Here is a 22958-nt window from a genome sequence, read left to right as displayed (position 1 = left end):
TGCGTTATCGTGTTGAAACAGCACCTTTTTTTTTTTGCCAAATGCGGACGTGTCTCCTTCAATTTTTTGTCGAAGTGCTCCAATAACTCACTGTAGTATTGTCCAGTGATCGTTCCTCCTTTTTCTAAATAATCCATTAGGATGACTCCTTTCGCATCCCAAAAAGTTATTGCCATCATCTTTCTGGCCGATGGGACCGTCTTCGCCTTCTTTGGAGAAGATTCACGGTAAATCCATTGTTTTGATTGTTGCTTAGTTTCTGTTGTGCAATGATGAATCCTGGTTTTATCAACGGTGACAACTCGATGCAAAAACTCCTTCGGATCTTGCTTAAATTGCTCTAAACACTGCTTCGAAGTTAACAGCCGCATCCTCTTGTTGTCCACCATGAGTGAGCAATTGTGGCACCCATCAAGCCAACAATTTTTCTTATTGACAACTTATCATGTAAAATATTAATTGCCGTTCTGGTCGACACACCTACGGCCTCTGCTACTTTGTGTACTTTTGTTTGTCGATCAGCGAGTATCATGTCGTGGACGGTGACCACGTCTGCCGGGCGTCCTGGTCGCTCCTCATCAAAAACGGATGTTCGCCCACGTTTAAATTCGTTGAACCAATATCTAACTGTGGACTGTGGTCATAGATGGCGAAGTGTCCCCATAAACAGCATCCAACTTTGCTTTTATCTCCTCACATTTTATCCCATCCAAAAACAAAAAGAGAATTACCAAACGATACTGCTCTTACTCAAATGGCTGCCAAATTCAAACTAACCTATCAATCAGTCTGCAATTTGTGTTGCCGTTGTTTGATAGATGGCAGCACACACTTATAACACCAACTTCCCTCAGGAACGCCCTCTGTCGGCAAACAAGGGTACTTATTGAACCACCATCGTATATGCCAATATCAGATTTTAGCAGTGCCTTCACCATTATAACATTATTCCAAAGTATCTTAAATAAAAAAATATTAAAATTTTCAAATATTCTTGACTTATGACACTTCTTTATCATCTAGACTGATGGATACTGGAGTCGGACTGACTGCTAAGTTGGAGATGAGTAAAGCTATTCTTTGGTTTGTAAATTCAGAACCAATTCGCCATTTTTAAGGCACAAAATTGAATCCAATGTTTTCTGTTTCGCATTGGTTTGAATGGCAGCTAGAGCTATAGCTTAGATAGGGATGATGGGCATATTTGCATAAAATTTACGAAAAGTGATAGGAGCTTTTCATGTACATTCTGTGTTTTGAAGAACTAGCAGAGTAAATGCGTACCAAAACACTCAGGACAAATGTATGCTTCCAACTTTGCAAACACAAAAGAGTGCGAAACAATTTACTTGCATCATAATCTTGCCTAAATGTGTGGCCTTGACGCTCAGAGACGGAAACTATAACTCAGCATATTTGTTCAGTGATCACACTCGCTCATGGGAAATAGGCCCAAGTGTTCCAGCATAAATCTACGCCAGGTCCACAGATGCATGGTTGGGTTAGTTTGGTGTGGTAGAACTTGACTGGTTACACAAAGCCCTGACTTGAATCCCATCAAACACTCATAGGATGAACTAGAAAGGAGATTGTGAGACAGGTCCTCTCCTGCAATATTATTATCTGAACAAATGATCTTTGGAGTGAATAGACAATATATTTGTTCTTGAGGTATATTCCCTAGTTTAATAAAATTTGTGGGTTTGTGTACTGCACCCACCATCTTCAAATCCAACAAAAGATTTAAGCACAGCAAAAACTTGTATGCTTGGCATCAATGTCCAGCTAGAAGTTCCAGTGATGCTCAAGGCCTTAGCTTCATCCAAATAAGCTCGATTTTCTCTTATGATTTCCTGATACTTAATTAAATACAATTCACCCTCTACAACCTTCCATCACTGCCAAGTGTCTACTATAACCAGTTTTTTTTTCAGCATATGATTCCTTCATCCTTCTCCACACATACCACAGACCTGAAATATTCCAGCTTTTTTCACTGCGCCACAGAACAAAATTCCACACCTTTTGTGGCAGGTGCTTTTCGGTCAGTAGATGTGGAAGTTTTGGATAGAGGTACATTCAGGCATGGAGACTTTCAGCATTCAGCACTTTACACCTCAGTACTTGATGCCACCAAATATTATTGCGCCATTTTGTAGTAACCTGAGAGTTTTTGACCACCTACCTCTTCAGGAGTTTAGTGACCCTTCAATAGAGCTCCCTTTTTTGCCACATCCAGGTAATGTAGCCAGTGTGAACTAGCAAACTAAAGGGAAGATTTAACAATCTGTTTACGACATAATTATGTCATAATTTGCACCAGACTCTTCTGATCCGAATGCTGCAACATTTTGACTCTTGTAAAAGATCCTTATAAAACTAATGAAAAGAGAAAAGTGAAATTGAAACGAATATTTCTTTATTTAATTCACCATATCCCTTTGTTAATGACTTGCAACATAGTAACGTAACCCTGAAACATTCAAATTTACAATAAAAACCTGCTCTGCGAATAATATCTACATGATACCTAGAGTATGGCTTCCCTCATTGCCACTACAGCTTCTCCATCAGATACAATCTCAGGTTGTAGAATTTATTTTCTCTGTGCCCTGGTCTCTTATCCCATAGACACCCAAAATACATTTTCTGCTTTGTTGTGCGGGTGTAAGTATCCTTTCCCCTCTAGTAAGGGAGGCTGAGCTGTGAGCTCCTACATTAGAAGCATGCGATAGATCATTATCATATGTAAATTATAAAGGACATGTTCCTGTGTAGAACATTATATGGAGGAAGGCAGTAGGTGAGAACCTAAGCTTTAAAGGGGTTGTCCCACGATTAGTACTCACCCCCTGTCCACAGGATGTCCACAGGATAGGGGATAAGAGTTAGAATAGGGTCCCGCAAATGCCCTGTGGTGTCGTGCATGGATATAGTACAGCAGCCCTATTGACCGAATGGAGCAATGGCCATCCATGTGATCCACCACTCCATTTACAGCTTCTGACCTAGTGATTGCTGAGGGTCCAAGGGGTTGAACCTTAAGAAATCTGGAATTTATTCCTTATCCTGTAGATAGAAAATAATTCTGATTTTGTGGCACATCTTTAAGTACATTTTATCAATCAGAGAAAGGTCATATTGCCCAATAATCAAAAAGAAATGTAAGTAATAGATAAAACAGGTAATAGTTGCTGAATTGCAGTATATAGATACTGGAATAGATACATATTTCTACCAGAGTATTTCCTATTGGACATGTAGTAAAAATTTCCTGAAGTGACCGATAAATGTAAGACTTGTACACTATATTTTGATGTACATTGCCAGAGTATTCTCGCATATTTTAATTTATAAATCTGTCCCAGCACATGCTTTTTTTCTTGAGCTAAGCAGTGCCATACATGTCTATCAGCCCATCACATGGGATTAACAGGGATTGGTCAGGAATATTTTAATGGAGGATTGGAGATGTTAATTGCTGTGGATAGAACATCTTTCCATCACCCTAGGTTTATAGACGTCCATTATGATTGTAATTTAATGATGCAGACCTGTTCCATCTCATGGAGTTCACTGACTAGCTCCTTAATTGTATATCATTTCATACACCCTGGTTACAATGTAACATAGGGATTCATCATTTTACCACCAATCTCTTATGTTAAAAAATAAATGCCTTGATTTTTTGTCCCTTAATTCTAGTTGGGAAAGAACAAACCTGCAGAAAATGTTTTTATGGCTCCATAGAGATTAGAGATTAGACAAAAAATATTGGTGGGGTATACGCAATGCCACCAAAAAGTCATGCATTTCTAAATGAATAGACATAAAACATCACATACATTGTGTATGTGACACCTGAGCCAATCACAGATCATATAGCAAATTTATAGCAAATGACAGCTGGGGACAGAGATTGCCTCAGTCATCTTCATGGGTGTGGAGTCAGAGTCCTTATAAAGTGTACTGATTGGAACAGCTAGGTCAATGCCGTATGAGCTGAAAACTCTGGAAAATTATAAAAATTTCCAATAAATATCTGCCCTATTTCTCTTTGAACTGAGATGATTGTGTGCTGCACTTTATGTACATGATCAGTAATAAAGCTCCAGGGAAGGGCTGCCAAGGGGAGTTGGGTCCTTCCACTGTTGCCAGACTGCTACCATATCTGCATCCTCATCCAATCCCACATGCGTGCAGGTGGCATAGCTGCAAAAATAACCACTATTTCTTGCAAGAAATTGTCATTATTAGAGGTTTATGTTTAATATTTTCTAAATTTCCTAAAACCTGACCACTGATTACCGAGACTGTAAAGATGGAGTGAGCATCAACCAGGACAAATCATTCTTATTCCAGGAGGTTCAGACTGATGATTAACCAAAATAACATGGATGCAGCACGCCTCCCTTAGGGAATGACTGGTGCCTACATACAAGAGACAGATCCTGCCAGAGGTCCCATCCAAATCTGCCCCCAACAACCACATGGTCAGCTTTCTGCCAAGTCCGATCTGTCACAACATTTCCCTGACATTGATTTTTAGTTGTACTATTTAATTAAAATAAAGTCATCAGCGAATTTCTTTGACTGGGCTTTCCATCAAAACAATCCTGATAGAAAATAGAGATGGGCATGTGCCAACCTGGGGATCTCTAATAATGAGCCCAGTGCAATCCCTTTTCTGTGTCTCATTTTAGAGACGCCAAGTCTGGAGTTCAGCATTTAATAAATCCTGACACTGTAATTGCTCTGCTTTTTGAAGTTTGCAGTGGATTTACAGCCTCAAAGGCTCTTAAAGGGAACTGTTACATGAGCTGTTAGATGTAGCAGTGCTGAAACTACTGTATCTTTACACAGCCTTTTTTTGTATGTTTAGGCTTTGGTCACATTTTGGTGATGCATACCTCCCAACCGTCCCGTTTTGGGCGGGACAGTCCCGTTTTTTAACCCTTGTCCCGCCTGCACGGATCGTTAAGTGAAAGTCCCGGTTTTTTTGCGTTTTCACGGATTTTTCCGTCTTGTCCCGCCCCCGAGTCCCGCCCCCCGAGTCCCGCCCCCGTCCTGCTCAGGATACAGAGAAGCCAGGGGGCGGGGTGCAGCGTCCTCCTCCTCTCCAGCTCCCGGCTGTCTGCTGCAGAGTCGGCACCTCCCCCCATCCCCTCCCCTGGGAGGCAGAGCCCTCCCTGTCCTCAAGCTGCCACTTGCAGGCACATGGATGGATGGATGGATGGAGCAGTGCAGAGTGTCCTATTCTCTGCACTGCCCCTGCACAGCAGCCCCAGGGGATCAGCCTCCGTGCAGGCAGGAACTCTCCAGCTCTGCTACATCAATAGCTCCCTGCCCCCACCTCCTCCTGCTCTTCACTGAAGTTCGTCTGATGAAGCAGAGCCGAGTGTGTGCAGCTGCTGCAGTGTGATAACAGGTACTCTACAGGGACTGCAGGCAGCAGCTAAAGGGTTAAACACTTAACTTTCCTCCATAGACCCCCTGCCCCCATCCCTAATCCCCCCAGTGCCCTTCTATTCTGCTTTTATTGTACCATATACTTAATCCCTTAACCCCTTAAGGACGTAGGGTTTTTCCTCTCATTTCTCGCTCTCCAACTTCAAAAATTCATAACTTTTTCATGTTTCCGTGTACAGACCTGTGTGAGGGCTTATTTTGTGCGTAACAAATTTTACTTTCCCGTAATGTTATTTATTTTAACATGCCGTGTACTGCGAAGCTGCAAAAAATTCCAAATGTGGAAATTTTTTTTAAAAAAACCGCACGTGTCACGTTCTTGTGGGCTCAGTTTTTTCGACTTTGACTGTGCACTCAAAATAACACCTCAGCTTTATTCTTTGGTTCGGTGCGATCGCGGTGATACCGGATTTATAGGTTTTATTGTGTTTTAATACATTTTCAAAAATTAAACGAATGTGTGCAAAAAAAAATTTTGCCATCTTCTGACGCTAATAACTTTTTCATACTTTGGCGCACGGAGATGTGTGAGGTGTCATTGTTGGCGAAATGAGCCGACGTTTTCATTGCTACCATTTTGAGGTCTGTGCGACATTTTGATCATTTTTAATTTCATTTTTTATGTGATGTAAAAAGGTGTAAAAGTCGCATTTCGGACATTTGGGCGCCATTTCCCGCCTCGGAGGTCACCGCCGCCCGTAACCGTTTTTATATTTTGATAGATCGAGCATTTTGGGACGCGGCGATACCTAATATGTTTGTGATTTTTACTGTTTATTATGTTTTATATCAGTTCTAGGGAAAGGGGGGTGATTAGAATTTTTAATATTTTATAAATTTTTTTTATTTTTAAAACTTTTTTTTTCTTTTTTATTTCCACTATTTCTTAGACCCTCTAGGGTACATTAACCCTAGATGGTCAGATCGCTCCTACCATATACAGCAATACTTCTGGCTCATTGTAACGAATCTGCAGAAGCCATGTAGCCTCATGTCAAAAGAAGACCCGAGGCTACCACGGCAAACGATCGCCGCCCCCCCGATGACGTTCGGGGGCACAGCGATTCTAAAAAAGACTTTGCCGGCGACAATGACCGACCGCGGTTATTAGCGGTGGGGGTTTTCTGCAACATGCAAAACCCCCCACCTTGTATGAAGAGGACTCAGCCCGTGAGCCCTCTTCATACACTCCTTATACTCTCTGCGCCGTAGAGCTACAGCGCAGAGCGTTAAGGGGTTAAAGGGGTTTTCCCACAAATACAAGTTAGGCCCTATCCATAGGACAGGGCTTAACCTGCTGATGTGTGGGGGTTTCAGTGATGTGACCCCCATAGATCATGAAAACGAGGGGTCTGTTGGGGTCCACATAAGGTCATCGCTCTGTGACAGTAATGGAGCAGAATGGTCATACACGGCCGTCTGCTCCATTACTCTGACGGAACGATTTTTGCGTTTCCATATTTCACTCCCCACTTTCAAAAATCAATAACTTTTTTATTTTTCCATGTACAGAGCTGTGTGCGGCCTGTTTCTGCGTAACAAATTATACTTCCTAGTGACAGTATTAAATATTCCAGGCCCTGTACTGGGAAGCGGGAAGGAAAATATCAAATGTGGTTTTTATGGCTTTCACTGCGCGCTCCATAGGACCCCTCCCCTTTACTGCGCTCCATAGGACCCCTCCCCTTTACTGCGCTCCATAGGACCCCTCCCCTTTACTGCGACAACGAGCATGTCTCCCCCCCCCCCTAGACAACAAGCATGTCCCCCCCCTAGACAACAAGCATTTCCCCCCCTAGACAACGAGCATTTCTCCCCCCCTGGACAACGAGCATGTGCCCCCCCCCTAGACAACGAGCATGCCCCCCCCAGACAACGAGCATTTCCCCCCCCCCTAGACAACGAGCATGTCTCCCCCCGACTCCTAGACAACGAGCATGTCCCCCCCCCTAGACAACGAGCATTCCCCCCCCCCCCCTAGACAACGAGCATGTCTACCCCTGACCCCTAGACAACGAGCATGTCCTCCCCTGTGGCTGCGTGCCCTTTTTTGTGTGTTTGTGTTATTTTTGTCTTCCAGGACCGTGCCTGCTGTGGACTGCTTCGGATTCGAAGGATTACGTCGATGACCGACATTTCTAACAAATAAAATGGTCAACGAGGGTGTGTCTGCGTTTTTTGTTCAATAAAATTTTCTGAAAACGGTGTGATTATTTATTTTTTTGCGACACTCTTCATAGTTTGCCATAGTAGTGGTGCCGGCTAGGTGACGGTGCTCATTACTAAGGGCTGGCCTTAGTGTTTGCCTTAATTTTTTTGGCAAATTCACACTAACGCCCATACCATTACCCCGGTACCCACCGCCACCAGGGGTGCCGGGAAGAGCCAGGTACAAACCAGTACCTGACCGTCTATAGATGGTCAGGTAGTGGGGCGGCTGCAGGCTGTTATTGTTGCGCTGGGATAGCCCCCTAACAGTGGCCTATCCCAGCGCAGTAATGGCAGGCTGCTGCTGCTTTTTTGTATCAGGCTGATTTGAACAATAGGGGGCACCCCATGCCGTTTTTCACCCCATTTTTTTGTAAAAATGGGGGAAACAGCCTGGGAGCCCCCTTTAAAGGGGGAACCCCACGCATATTTTTGTCAAAAATTTGAAGAAAAAACGGCATGGGGTGCCCCTATTTTTCAAATCAGCCAGATACAAAAAAGCAGCAGCAGCCTGCCATTACTGCGCTGGGATAGGCCACTGTTAGGGGGCTATCCCAGCGCAACAATAACAGCCTGCAGCCGCCCCACTACCTGACCATCTATAGACGGTCAGGTACTGGTTTGTACCCGGCTCTTCCCGGCACCCTTGGTGGCGGTGGGTACCGGGGTAATGGTATGGGCGTTAGTGTGAATTTGCCAAAAAAATTAAGGCAAACACTAAGGCCAGCCCTTAGTAATGAGCACCGTCACCTAGCCGGCACCACTACTATGGCAAACTATGAAGAGTGTCGCAAAAAAATAAATAATCACACCGTTTTCAGAAAATTTTATTTGACAAAAAACGCAGACACACCCTCGTTGACCATTTTATTTGTTAGAAATGTCGGTCATCGACGTAATCCTTTGAATCCGAAGCAGTCCACAGCAGGCACGGTCCTGGAAGACAAAAATAACACAAACACACAAAAAGGGCACGCAGCCACAGGGGAGGACATGCTCGTTGTCTAGGGGGGGGACATGCTCGTTGTCTAGGGGGGGACATGCTCGTTGTCTAGGGGGGGCATGCTCGTTGTCTAGGGGGGGCATGCTCGTTGTCTGGGGGGGACATGCTCGTTGTCTAGGGGGGGCATGCTCGTTGTCTGGGGGCGGACATGCCCGTTGTCTGGGGGGGACATGCTCGTTGTCTAGGGGGGGACATGCTCGTTGTCTAGGGGAGGACATGCTCGTTGTCTAGGGGAGGACATGCTCGTTGTCTGGGGGGGGGCATGCTCGTTGTCTAGGGGAGGACATGCTCGTTGTCTAGGAGGGCATGCTCGTTGTCTGGGGGGGGCATGTTCGTTGTCTAGGGGAGGACATGCTCGTTGTCTAGGAGGGCATGCTCGTTGTCTGGGGGGGGGACATGCTCGTTGTCTAGGGGGAGTGGAATATGCTCCCCAATTATATACATAAATATACATTGGTGCCAGTGGATGCGTTGAAGGTATGAGCAGTGACATGGCCAGGGGGTGTGGTTAGGGGGCGTGGCTAGGGTGTGGCTTCTGTGGGTAAAAAAATTCGCCATTTTGTCCCTCTTTCTCCTCCACAAAAGTTGGGAGATATGGTGATGGACAGAGCCTCTGTGTCAGATTTGTCATATTTGATAGGAAAAACACAGTGGGGCACATTTATCAATCAGTCTGAAAGTCAGAATATTTCCAGTTGCCCATGGCAACCAATCACAGCTCAGCTTTCATTTTACCAGTGCTCATGAATATTTTAAAGGGGAGCTGTGATTGGTTGCCATGGGCAACTAGAAATATTCTGACTTTCAGACTGCTTGATAAATCTGCCCCAGTGTGCAGTGGTGTTCTGCTTGTCAAAACGACAGCACCCATTGTTATCCATTACAAGTCAATGGGGGATAGTAATATCTATCATGCGAAGGTTCTGATCAGAAACAGTTTATTGTTGACAAATCTGAACAAAGCCTTACAATACATTCCATCTTATTGAAAACAGTGGATAACACAAAGAAAAACTAACCTATTCTACCAAACTGCAAACTCATCCCCACTATATGAGAGGAGTTCAGACGTACTGCACTAGACACGCTCCATGTGTGTGTATATGTTATCTGTATACATTATGAATGCAGAAGCCTTTTCTTCTGAAAATAGAAATGCTTCATACACACAAGACCCTGATTCCAGGAAACTGACGTAGAAACAAGTTGGCGTCTGGTGCCACTTATCTGCATTGTGTCTAATACAGAGTAACAGATATGGTCTGGGATCTTGTTTTGGACCATAATACAAACAATTGTATACTGCACACCATGGATGGGTTTAGTTATTAGGGGTATTCATGTTATAATATGTTCTTGTAAAGTCAGTGGGGGTCATTTATCTTATCTCTGTGTGTTTTGGCTAGTTTTTGCCTGTCTTTTTACCGTCTTCTTTTGTGGTAATTTATCAATCTCACTTTTTCCTTGTGCAAAATGTTTTTTTTTTTCTGTTCTCTTTTTGAGACATTTGTTATAACTGTCTCAAAAATGTCGCACAAATTTCTCCAGTCACTTCTTTCCATTTTCCAACCTTTCCTAAAGGTATGTTCCCATTTCGGCAAATGAATCTTATTGTTTGTATGATGAAAAGTTATACAATTTTCCAATATTTTATCTGTATCAATTCCTCACGGTTTTCTAGATCTCTGCTTGCTGTCATTCTAAACAGAGCTTCTATGTTTTCTTCTAGTTGACAGAAATATGACCATGGTCACATGGGTGCACGGCTCGCTAGTCTCATAGAGAGTTATCAGAGCTGTGTGATATAACGAGCCGTGCACCTATGTGACCATGGTCAGATTTCTGTCCACTGGAAGTAAATAATGAAGCCTCCTATAGAGTGACAGCAAGCAGAGATCTAACTGTGAGGAATTGATACAGAAAGTATATTGAAAAATTGTATAACTTTCCTTAATTCAAACTTTAACATTTATTTGCTGAAATGGGAACACCCCTTTAAGTACGGTTTCATCTGGAGTTTTTTGTGCCAAAAAATGTAGCAAATTTTAGACAATTTGAAATAATAAATGTAATTTGTGACATTAAGCACATCTGGAATAGAAGATAAATGTGTCTTACTGACCATAAACAAATGTCCAGCCGGCATTTGAAAATGCACCCAAAAAGTGCAAAAATTGCAATGTGCCAAAAAAAGTCTCAAAAAACACAGAGAAAACAGGAAGAAAAATAAAGATAAATTCTAAACCCCATAAAAGTCAATATGTTTTTTAATGTATGACATTTGGGGATCCACTGCTACCATGACCTTGGCAGTGTAAGTTTGCAGATTTCAAGTTCATCCGTATCTGAAGTATTTACATATGTTGCTACAATAATCAATATTTACATAAAAACATATAGATGTATAGTAAATACTTATGATGCCTAGTCAAACCTACACCCAGCGTATCAAGATGAATGTTTGTACATGCTCTACATCTCCACAAGTGGTTATTAGTCATTTGGGATTTTATGACCCCGAGGTTAGGGGACCCTACTTTCAAATATTTAGTGAAAGGTAAAGGTAATGAATAAATGAATACAGAGAATCTAGACATTTAAATATCTATGATGTTCCATCAGGAAAACTGATCTATAGAAAATAATCCCTCCCCCCTTCCCAGCTGAACATCTGCATTGCCCACAACGTCTCTCAATTGTTGCTCCAATTGCAACAATGAACAGAAGAGTGGAATAAATTTTCGGTCAGTCGGATGTTTTTTCCATGTGTCGCAGAGAATTGTTTTGTCACCAAGACCACGGCTCATTATCAGTTGCATTGCCCACATTATTGACTTCTTTGTATTCATAGGATCCATGACGGACTCATCCTCATGTGTGTCAGTCAATATGGCATTGTATATGTATATATCAGGACTTGGGAGTCAGTCACATTGTGATACATGAAGCTACAGAAGTCTGGCAGCAGCAAGTGATTGTATGCAGTGTAGAGTATGAGCGTGATGTATGAATGTATGTATGCCTGGAGGGAGCGGGTAATGCTATGTAAATGTATGGATTTACAATGTATACAACTATGGAGTAACAGGTCCAGTAGCTGGAGGGAACAGGTAGTTGTACATATGTGGAATATATTTGTACACTATCCATGCGGTATTTATGTATGGATATATGCATACCTTCAATAGCATCTGGATGGAGCTGGTAATGGGGCATGTATATAATATATGTGTGTATGCAGTGTACACAAGAGTATATTATGTATCCAGTGTACACAATAATATACTAAGTCCATGATGTGTGTATATCTGCAGGAGTGTATGAATCGGATGGACATAGTTAGTGGTTTCTCATCGCACTAGAATTATTTATACCCCAGCAGGCATGTAGTAGGTACTGTACTATCACCTACCTGGATATACATTTCATGGATGTACAATGTGTAGGGTCTGCTACCTGGACGGAGCAAGTTTGTGTACGTAGTTATAAGGTATATAATAAGTTTATACATCTGTAAACTGTATGAATGTACACTAGCTATATGTAATGTAAGTAAATATGTGCAGGGTATGCATACATGGTTGGAGCCCTGAGCACACTGTAAGTATATATAACATGTATGTCCCTTATCATGATGGAAGGATGTATATATGCATGTATTATGTTCAGAGAAATATGCAGTGTATGGGGTCCATTATCTGGATGAGGCTGGTCAGTAAGTAGTTATCATACATGTACATTTATACACAGGGTCAATACCTGGAGGAATGGTGCCTGCATTCAGATATGTATACATTCTATATCATGTATGTACAATGTACATTGTTCAGGGTATGTATAATGTATGTACAATGTATCTACAGAATGCAGGTTTCAAAACCTGAATGGAACAGGTGTAGATATGTAGTTAGTAGTACGTAATCATGTATGTACATATGTCCAGTATGCAGGGTCTTGTACCTGGATGCAGCAGGCGTGTGTATGAAGGTAGTATGTATGTATCATGTATGTTAATATACCAAGTGTACCGGGACCGTAACTGGATGGAGCAGGCGTTAGTAGTATGTAGTTGTGTATATACATATGTCCAGTATTCTGTGTCCGGATGGACCAAGTTGATGCAGTAAATAGCTGTGATATATGTACATATGGTCAGTACCTGGATGGAGCAGGTACTGTGTGTACATTGTGTATATTGTATATTGAGTATGTATGAAATATGTAAATATGTCGCGTACTTTTATGAAGTTAACTTAAATGGATGCATGTAAATACAGTTTGTTTGATACCTTGATGGAGCAGGTTGTATGCATGTTGTAGGTAGGTATCATGTATGTATGTAGTAGGTATAATGTGTGCAGGGTCCGGGATCTGGTTAAAGCAAGTGTATGCATATAGTAGGTGTAAGAGATTTTACATATTTCCAGTGATTAAGGTCCTCTCTCTACTTGGATGGAGTCGGTGTATGTATTTAATAGGTATGTATCATGTAATTTTATATGCCCAGTGTGCAGATTTCGGAACTTGAATGGAGCAGGTGTATATATGTAGTATGTATAATGTGTGTATGCAGGGGGTATGATGTGATTATGTCCTGTAACTTTATGGAACAGGTGTGTATATACAATCGGTAGTATGAATGAAAGTTTAATATTTGTATGTAGTAGGTATGAACTTTGTACACATGTCAGGCACCTAAGTGAAGCAGGTGTATGTATGTAGTAGTTATGATGTATGAATGTAGTAGGTATGATGCATGGATGTAGTATGTGTAGTTATGGACTAATTTGACAAGCTCTGTGTAGCGCTGTGTAATCTGTGTGCGCCATATCAATAAAGGAATTATTATTATTATTATTATTTTTATACACATGTCATGAATAATGATGAAGTAGGTATGATGTATGGATGTAGTAGTTATGCTGTTTGTACACATGTCACGTACCTGAATGAAGCAGGTGTATGTATCCAATAGTTATAATTTATGCATGTAGTGTAGTAGATATGATGAATGTATTATATAGGTAGTAGGTGTGATGTATATATGTAGTAAATATGATGTATATATGTAGTAGATATGATGTATGTATGTAGTAGGTGTGATGTATGTATGTAGTGGGTGTAATGTAGGTATGTAGTAGGTATGATGTATATATGTAGTAGGTATGATATATGTGTGTAGTAGGTATGATGTATGTATGTAGTAGGTGTGATGTATGTATGTAGTCGGTGTGATGTATATATGTAGTAAATATGATGTATATATGTAGTAGATATGATGTATGTATGTAGTAGGTGTGATGTATGTATGTAGTAGGTGTGATGTATGTATGTAGTAGGTATGATGTATGTGTGTAGTAGGTATGATGTATGTGTGTAGTAGGTATGATGTATGTATGTAGTAGGTGTGATGTATGTATGTAGTCGGTGTGATGTATGTATGTAGTAGGTGCGATGTATGTAGTAGGTATGATGTAAGTGTGTAGTATGTATGATGCATGTACATCTGTCCGGTACCTGGATGGAGCTGGAGGGCAGCTCCGCGCTGCAGTCGCCGTGTCGCTGATTGGGACATGTCTCCACGGGTTCCGCCTCCGCTCTCACTTGTTGCAAGTCCCGGGGGAAGCTCCCGGAATCCCGGTTGGTCCCCGGTGTCCTGTACAGTCCCTGGTACCCGCCTGCTGCCCGTAGTCGCCCCCAAGCCTGTGCCCGCTGCTGGCGCTGCTGCTGTGGTACTCTGCTGCTCCTCTGGACCGGCGCTCTGTGTATGTGTCTGCGGAGGAGAGCGGCGACCATTCACATCTCTGGAGAGGAGAGCGGAGGGGGCGACCACACAGAGGAACAGCACAGAGGGGAGGGGGGAGGCAGCGGGAAGAGCCGGGACTCCCAGACACAACACGGAGGAGTGAGGAGGGTCCAGGGATCGGGACAGCTCCGCTGCTGGATACACTGGTCCTGCGGATCAGCCTGCTGCTGCTGCTGCTGGAGAAACATCACAGCTACGTCGCCACCATATCACTTTTCTAAATACTTCTAAAATTTGTTAATATAAAAAGACACAAAAATATATTTATATGCTATGAGCTAAAAAAATCCATCATGATAAAACAGGAACACTTAAGGGTGAATTAGAACTTCTAAGGGCCCTGGGCTGTATGAATATTATAGCCCCTACAAGTCTGGAATCAATTTCTACATATGGTCCTACAATCAGCTTCCTGGGGAATGGAGAATGTGTCCCTTCTGCCTGCTTTCAACTTGCAGTTTCAGGACCTTTAGAGGACCTTCAAATGTCCTGAATTGGCTCTTGTGTATATATGTATTGAGAGCAGGAACTGATGAACAAGGTCTTTCTGAGTATAAAATTTGGTGGGTGGTTTGTGTGTACATGGTCCCACTAGAACACAATTGGCCTGGGCTACCACCCAAACCATATATTATGATCCACTACTGCACTTAAACATAGATCCTGGAACTGTGACCACTGCCTGTGTAATCTATCAGGGGGAGACCTGCTGTGCCATTGTTACATCATTTGAGGCTACAGCAATAGAGGGCTTTGGATACACCCACAGGAGCCCTTCAAGCTCATTAATAATTATAAAAGTTGATTTTAGAAGGAAGGAGGCCATGGATAACATATATAAGAAGATTACCACAGTCACGGTGTCTGGATCTATGAGTAAGTGTCCCTGGTTTATTATGATAGATTTTGATGGTGGATATCCTTTAAGAGATTTGGAAGTCTTAAGACCCCTAATCACTTAGCAAAGCACATGTGTAAGGCTCAGTTTACACATTCATCAGGGGTTTCCGTTACACTCTCAGTTTCAGGAAATCATGAGTAAGACATAGCTGTGATGGGCCAAGCTGAAACACGTAGAGGGCTGCTGTCTATCCCTTCTGTATAATGTTGTTTTTTGTTTTATGGAATTTATGGAAGTTACCAGAAGATTTATTGCATCCGTATGGAGTGCTGGATCAGTTTTTCTGCAAACAGGATATACTTACCTATCTCTGGTACGCCATTGAGATGAATGGGGCAGCCGTCCATCTCAGGGAGCTACAAGGGATCCAACTGGGGTACATTGGACTCCTCGTTCTTGTGATCTGTGGGAGTCTCATCACTAAAACCCCCACCTATCAGCAAGTTAACTTGTTTGTGTGAAAACCCCTTTAACTACTATAAGTTATTATCATTTGTATCTATTTATTGCCTCTTTGTTCTCTATTAGGTATAAGTGGGCTGAACCACCTTTTCTTTTGATCCCTTGCATATGCCCTTGTTCTTTACCCCTTCTTTTTTCTTGGTTGATCAATACATCCTACACAGAGCACATAAATTGATATTCCTTTGATGATCAAAGCAGTATTCAGTGGACGTTGAGATGAGTTCCAATATTAACCATCTGTACTCATCCCAGTCCCAATCCCAAAAACTACTGAATTGTGATCGACCCATGCCAAAAAAAAATCTGATTGGATTGTGAGCCCCATTGGGGACAGGGCTGATTTGGAAAGCTCTGTGCAGCGCTGCGTCATCTGTGTGTGCGCTATATAAATAAATTATTATTATTATTATAAAAATACCCTAAAACTATGGGAGTTAAAATGCTGCATATTTTTGTATAATGGTCACATCTTCCAGAATGAACACTGCCTCAGCACAGGGATTCACAGCAGCATGACCATATATCATGTGTGAGTGCCTATAATTCTGCCTGTATTGCATTACAACCTGTACTCAGCCTCAGAGCTGTATTCATAATTCTGATGCCTTCAGAGCTCATTAGAGTACACGTCATACAGTAAGTCTCAGGACAATTCTTTTCCTCTATGGAATTACGTGACATTGATAACATTGCCTACAGTATGGTGTCTACAGAAAAGGAAGAACATCTGTAATGACTGCTCACATTGATGATCCTCTAACTATTAGCAAACAGTATGATCCTGCATTATCCTGTGCACCTGTTACCAGACATTTGATCCATAGTAATGATGAATTGCCGTTTGTATCCATGAGATGAAAAAATGTGTTGAAAGAGATAGAAAAATGAATGGAAGCATGGTAAGGGGATATCTACCCTCTCTTGTAATTTGGCCCCCCCCCCCCATGACAGCATTATAAGCAACGCTTCATTATACAGCAGCTTGGGGATGAAAATGTAGAACAACTCTTGCTCTATTAGGCGATTGGCACAGTCTATTCTTCATCATCAGGACAGTAGTTCAATGACAAAGAGAAATTAATTCTTATTACCATTGGAACTGATAGCAGTGTCTAAGATAGACCTTCTGGACCACTTATGATGGGTGTTATTTACCAGTTGACAGCATGGTAATAGTCTACTAATGGCATATACGTTCCTATTAGTGAGCTGCATATTGCATAGTGTGAACACAGCCTGGAGGTGGCCATAGATAGTAGAATAAAGACAGTCAAACTCATTTTTGACTGACTGGTTGATTGTCCAATGTGTATTAGCTAAGTGCCTGCTGTTAAAGGAAATCTACTCAAAATCAAAATCCGTCATGATAAACCAGGGACACTTACTTATAGACCCGGGCACTGTGACTGGGGTAATCTTCTTATACTTGCTTTACATGGCCTCCGTCCTTCTAAAATCAACTTTTGTAATCATGCCAATGAGCCAGAAGGGCTCTGTGGGCGTTACCATACCTACCATAAACAGGTCGCCATCATGGGGGTTTACTGGGGCTGTGTTTATGGGGCCCCCATCAAAGGAGTGGCCTGTAGAAGTCACCGTACCCCCACCAGTGCCTTCCTGCCTGGGAGCGCTGTCCTGGCCCTCAACAGCAATCAGCGATGTGTATGTAAGGCACTCACAGCACTGATTGCTGGATGCAGGCAGCGATGTTACCCCTGTCTACATCCTTTGTGTGACCAAGATGCCACCGTTGCTAAAGCGATGGCGTCTGTGTCATGGAGAGGAGGTCGCTGGTGCTTGGGAAGAGAAGAGGAGCACGGGAGCAGGGGCTGTGGTGCTGGGGCCTTCTATATAATGAGGGAGAAGGTGCTGGGGCTATCTATATACCAAGGGAGCATGTGCTGGGGCTATCTATATATCTAAGGGGCATGTTCTGGGACTATCTATATACTGAGGGGGCATGTGCAGTGGCTATCTATATACTAAGGGGGCATGTGCTGGAGTTATCTATATACTAAGGGGGTATGTTCTGGGGCTGTCTATGTACTGAGGGGGCTTGTGCTGGGGCTATCTATATACTGAGGGGGCATGTCCTGATGCTGTCTTTATACTGAGGGGCATGTGTTGGGGCTAAATATCTATATACTGAGGGACCATGTGCCGGGGGCATGTGCTGGGGCTATCTATGTACTAAGGAGGCATGTACTGGGGCTATCTTTATACCAAGGGGCATATGCTAGGGCTATCTATGTACTGAGAGGGCATGTGCTGGTGCTATGTATATACTGAGGGGGCATGTAATGGGGCTATCTATGTACTGTGGGGCATGTGTTGGGGCTATCTATCTATATACTGAGGGGGCATGTGCTGGGGCTTTCTATATACTGAGGGGGCGTGTAATGGGGCTATCAAGGCACTGAGGGGCATGTGCTGGGGCTATCTATGTACCAAGGGGGCATGTGCTCAGGCTATCTATATACCTAGGGGGCATGTGCTGGGGATATCTATGTACTGAAAGGGCATGTGAAGGGGTGTTAAGGAGGTCGCACTGATTTCGGACGCCATCTTGACTACTGTCTGCCATCTTAGATACAGCGGCCATGTTCCCTGACCATTGTCAAGTTAATGTCATGATTCAAACTTCATTTTATGTAACCTGTTTGCTCGCCTGTCAGCTAATACCCTTTGACATTTAATGAGAAGCCAGTCTGTCCTCGATGCTGCATGATATTATGATTCTGGAGCCACTTATCATCTCCTTCTCAGCAAACTAGTATAAACAATATCTGTGTACAAGGTCTCTGAGAACTGAGCACAATTAATTCACTTTTTTCCCAGAATATGCTGATGTCCAATAGCTTTGCAGTATACTAATCACACCCCTTTGATGACTCTTCTGTCTGATATATATTATGCATTTTGATTATTAAAAGGTGGAAGATCTTGACTAAGAGATGTCATGTCTTGGTCTATATGTTCAATCATGAAAGGGTTAATTAGGACTCACCTTACAAAAGTCAAGAGGGCTGTTGGGGCCCTGCATAAAAATCCCTGACAGGGGCTATCTATATAGTGGCGCATGTACTGAGGTTATCTATGTACTGAGGGGGCATGTGCAGTGATGGGGCTATGTATATACTGAGGGGGCATGTGCAGTGCTGGGGCTATGTATATACTGAGGGGGCATGTGCAGTGATGGGGCTATGTATATACTGAGGGGGCATGTGCAGTGCTGGGGCTATGTATATACTGAGGGGGCATGTGCAGTGATGGGGCTATGTATATACTGAGGGGGCATGTGCAGTGCTGGGGCTATGTATATACTGAGGGGGCATGTGCAGTGATGGGGCTATGTATATACTGAGGAGGCATGTGCAGTGCTGGGGCTATGTATATACTGAGGGGGCATGTGCAATGATTGGGCTATGTATATACTGAGGGGGCATGTGCAATGATTGGGCTATGTATACACTGAGGGGGCATGTGCAATGATTGGGCTATGTATATACTGAGGGGGCATGTGCAATGATTGGGCTATGTATATACTGAGGGGGCATGTGCTGGTACTATCTATATACAGTGCCGAATATTGTTCTGTATAGCAGCTAAAAACACAAAAAATGAACTTATTGCCTGATTTTTAAAAAAATTTTAGATTCACTTTAACGTTAAAAGAAGATTGAAAAAGTGTGAAGAGTCTTAGTCCACAATCTAGAACTGAAACTCAATGGGGGTCATTTACTAAGGGCCCGATTCGCGTTTTCCTGACGTGTTACCCGAATATTTCCGATTTGCGCCGCTTGTACATGAATTGCCCCGGGTTTTTGGCGCACGCGATCGGATTGTGGCGCATCGGGGCCGGCATGCGCGCGACAGAACTCGGGGGGGCGTGGCGAACGAAAACCCGACGTATTCGGAAAAACCGCCGCATTTAAAAACCGAAAATGTGTCGCTTGGGGAGCGCTCACCTTCACCTTCTATGGGATGGTGCATTCCAGGGCGTTAAGATTATTTTCGGCGCTGCAGCGCCACCTGGTGGACGGCGGAGGAACTACCATCTTAAATCCCAGCCGGACCCGAATCCTGTGCAGAGAACGCGCCGCTGGATCGCGAATGGGCCGGGTAAGTAAATGTGCCCCAATACGTTTTATCTGGGAATCTGCAGAACATTTATTTAAAGGTCAACTAAAGGAATGAGGGCAATATCCCTCCTTCAAAGAAGGATTAACTTTCTGTTATTATGAAGACGTCTTTGATGGATTTCCATCATTGGTCAGACATTCAGCAATGAGATTGGAAGCCAGAATTAAGCAGAGCTCTTATACTGTCACTTAGGAAAGTGACCTTCACGTACGGGTTCACATGAAGTGTCAGGAATCTCCAATATATGTCTTTTAGTCTAAAAAACAAAGGATTTACATATTCATCCAATGACAGTCAGTTCTGCTACATATTGGGGAAATAACTCTGTGCATCATATAACAATATTGCGATAATATCACCACTCTACAATTTTATTTTCTTTCTTTTCTTTCTCTTGTGTTGTGTCATCATGTCCTGAGGCTCCACTTGGCCAGAGGAAATGGCTGAAGGGGCACATTGCTTTCAACCAGCCAGGAAGAGGGGCTGGACAGTGAGTTTCCAAACCCAAGGGAGTCTCTTTTGGGAATATTGACACCTTGGGCCAGCATGTGGTGGAGGAAGGTGGATGAAAGAGACAGCAGACCATGTGGTATTCTCCCTCCAAAACTCAGACAAAGGCTGTCCATAACTGGGGCATAATTCATAATTATAGGTCCCCAGTTACACGGAGCAGTTATGGGGTCTAGACAAACGCTCGGGCCGAGTTTCAAAAGCCAAGCTGCAGGGAAAGCCAGCCAATGGCAGAACACCCCTGATATTAGGCTAAGGCACCCTGAGTTTAGTATGGGTTAAATGGTAATAAGGTACCTGGTTGATTGGAAACAATGGCACAGTTGTGCCATCTTCCAATCAAAAGTTATGGGGTTTTAATAAAACCCCAGACCCAGAAAGTACCTCGTTGATGGGAGGGGGATAGAAAAATTCCCCCTCACAGTGACATCACAGCCAGGGGTGGGGGTCAAAAATCCACTGGGTTTAAATTAGTGAAGTAGCCACATGGCTTTGGTTCAGTTCTGTGGATTCTATACACTAGAAGACTGGATCGCTCTCTATGTTCTGTCATATGAGTCATGTATATTCTAGAAAATGAAGCTTTGCTTTATTTACAGATTCCTAAGTATAAACATATAAGAGTTTTATCAGATGTGATAAACTGGCATTTAGGACAATTACCATAAATTATTGTCTGATGACTTTTGGGACTTGTATGTCACATCTGCATTAAGGGAAAATTTGATCCTGGTAACTAATCGTTATCCTATGGTCTTCCATGACTTGTATACAATACCAAACTACTGCCTGCTGCCATTATATAAGCCACAGGGAAGGCTGCAGAGGCAAACTGACCAAAATATGGAAAAGGATATGCCCTCTATACTGCCCTTCTGGCTGTCATGGCTAAACCCTCTGATGGGGTTGAAGGGAAGGGGGGGGGGGAGGTGATAGGTATTTGCAACATCCCCCACCGGGCCTAGCCTTTGAGGTGCGGCCTGGAGACAGCCGGGGCCCGCGGTACCGGAGTGGCTGGCGGTTGCGGCCTAAGCACGCTATTGTCACGGTGCTTGGTACGGGGGCACCGGAGGGCTGTCCTACAGCCTGGCAGGTCTCCAGCAGGGTGGTGTTGGCAAGAAATGATGAGGGAGAGGCTGCTATAGCAGATCTCCCTGGGGCAACCCCTTAATGTCCCGAGTGTAAGTCTCTGGGTGATGGACAGGGTGCCCGGTGATGAAGGCAGCCGTATTAGCAGGGACCAGACGGAGACAGAAGTTGAAGAAAACAACTTACAGTTCTTTATTTGAACCGCAGGAACCGCAGCAAACGTGCCTTTAACAGGTAGGTAGGGTGCCGAGATGTGAGTTGGAGGGAGCCTCAGGAGATAATTCACCAGCCTGGAAGTAGAGGGCAGGCTGGGAGACAGCTGTGTCCTCGTGGGAAGCTTCAGCTTGTCCTGTAGGGCTTCAGGTATCACCTTCAAAGGTAAGATGATACCCCTTTCCCTCACTACACTACTCTAGTCTAATAGCTCCACTCTTCAGAGGCAGGGGCTAGGCTCTTCCTGCTCTGGTATGGGCTAGACAGAGATTTCTCACTCACTCACTGATTCTCCTAGGATTCCACACTAGAATAATCACTAACTCCTCTCTTCTCTCTCCTGAGAGAGACTTCTCCAGAGTTCTCTAGAACATTCCTGGCCAGGGGTTTTATTACCTCCCTTTTCCTCACTACACTAACTCTAGTCTAATGCTCCACTCTTCAGAGGCAGGGGCTAGGCTCTTCCTGCTCTGGTATGGGCTAGACAGAGATTTCTCACTCACTCACTGATTCTCCTAGGATTCCACACTAGAATAATCACTAACTCCTCTCTTCTCTCTCCTGAGAGAGACTTCTCCAGAGTTCTCTAGAACATTCCTGGCCAGGGGTTTTATTACCTCCCTTTGGTCAGGTGGTGGCTGCTCCTCCAATCACATCTCAGCTTACAGAGCACAGGATGTAACACAAATCATTGGATAACAGCATCTGGCATTATACAAAATACTTAACTCCTGCCTTGCCAGGCAGGATTCACCACTGCAATATCCCTATGTCCTATCAGAACCATGTAGTGTAATGGGATTACATGCAGGTGGGACGTATTCGCAAACCCTACCTCGCCATTGCATCGGCGAGGGTGTTGCATACCCCGGGGGCAATTGAAAGAGCCGCCCTCGGCTCGACTACAGATGGTTTGGGGCACAGAGGGGGCTAAGGGCACTTCTGGGAAGTGCAGGCTATGTGAGGTGTAGGGACAAACCGCCCATGGTCCTGGAGACAGGCACCTGGGTTGGTGTCCGACTAAGACAAAAAAAACATGTAGCTGTATGACAGTTGGTCGCTGACGCCATTAAACCTAACTGTACAGTAGGAAAGGTGTGGTGTCATGTCCTGTAATCCACTCCTTGCACCAAGGCCTGTATATTTGTTTT

General features: G+C 43.5%; 1 protein-coding gene and 1 long non-coding RNA gene across 2 annotated transcripts in view; one reads left to right on the top strand and one right to left on the bottom strand.

Moving 5' to 3' along the window:
• PDE1B (phosphodiesterase 1B) overlaps nt 1-14492 on the bottom strand; it is a 254028-nt gene extending 239536 nt beyond the window's left edge. Inside the window, exon 1 of the mRNA XM_072134695.1 lies at nt 14198-14492. Coding sequence (XP_071990796.1) covers nt 14198-14255 — 58 coding nt within the window. The 5' untranslated portion in view covers nt 14256-14492. The remainder of the gene's footprint in view (nt 1-14197) is intronic.
• Nucleotides 4905-22958, top strand: part of LOC140117714 (uncharacterized) — a 60919-nt gene continuing 42865 nt past the window's right edge. The window contains exon 1 of the long non-coding RNA XR_011853071.1: nt 4905-5428. This is a non-coding gene — a long non-coding RNA (uncharacterized lncRNA). The remainder of the gene's footprint in view (nt 5429-22958) is intronic.

Source organism: Engystomops pustulosus, chromosome 2, assembly GCF_040894005.1.
Source record: "Engystomops pustulosus chromosome 2, aEngPut4.maternal, whole genome shotgun sequence".
In the NCBI taxonomy this organism is placed as follows: Eukaryota; Metazoa; Chordata; class Amphibia; order Anura; family Leptodactylidae; genus Engystomops; species Engystomops pustulosus.
This window is presented reverse-complemented; position numbering and strand designations above follow the sequence as displayed.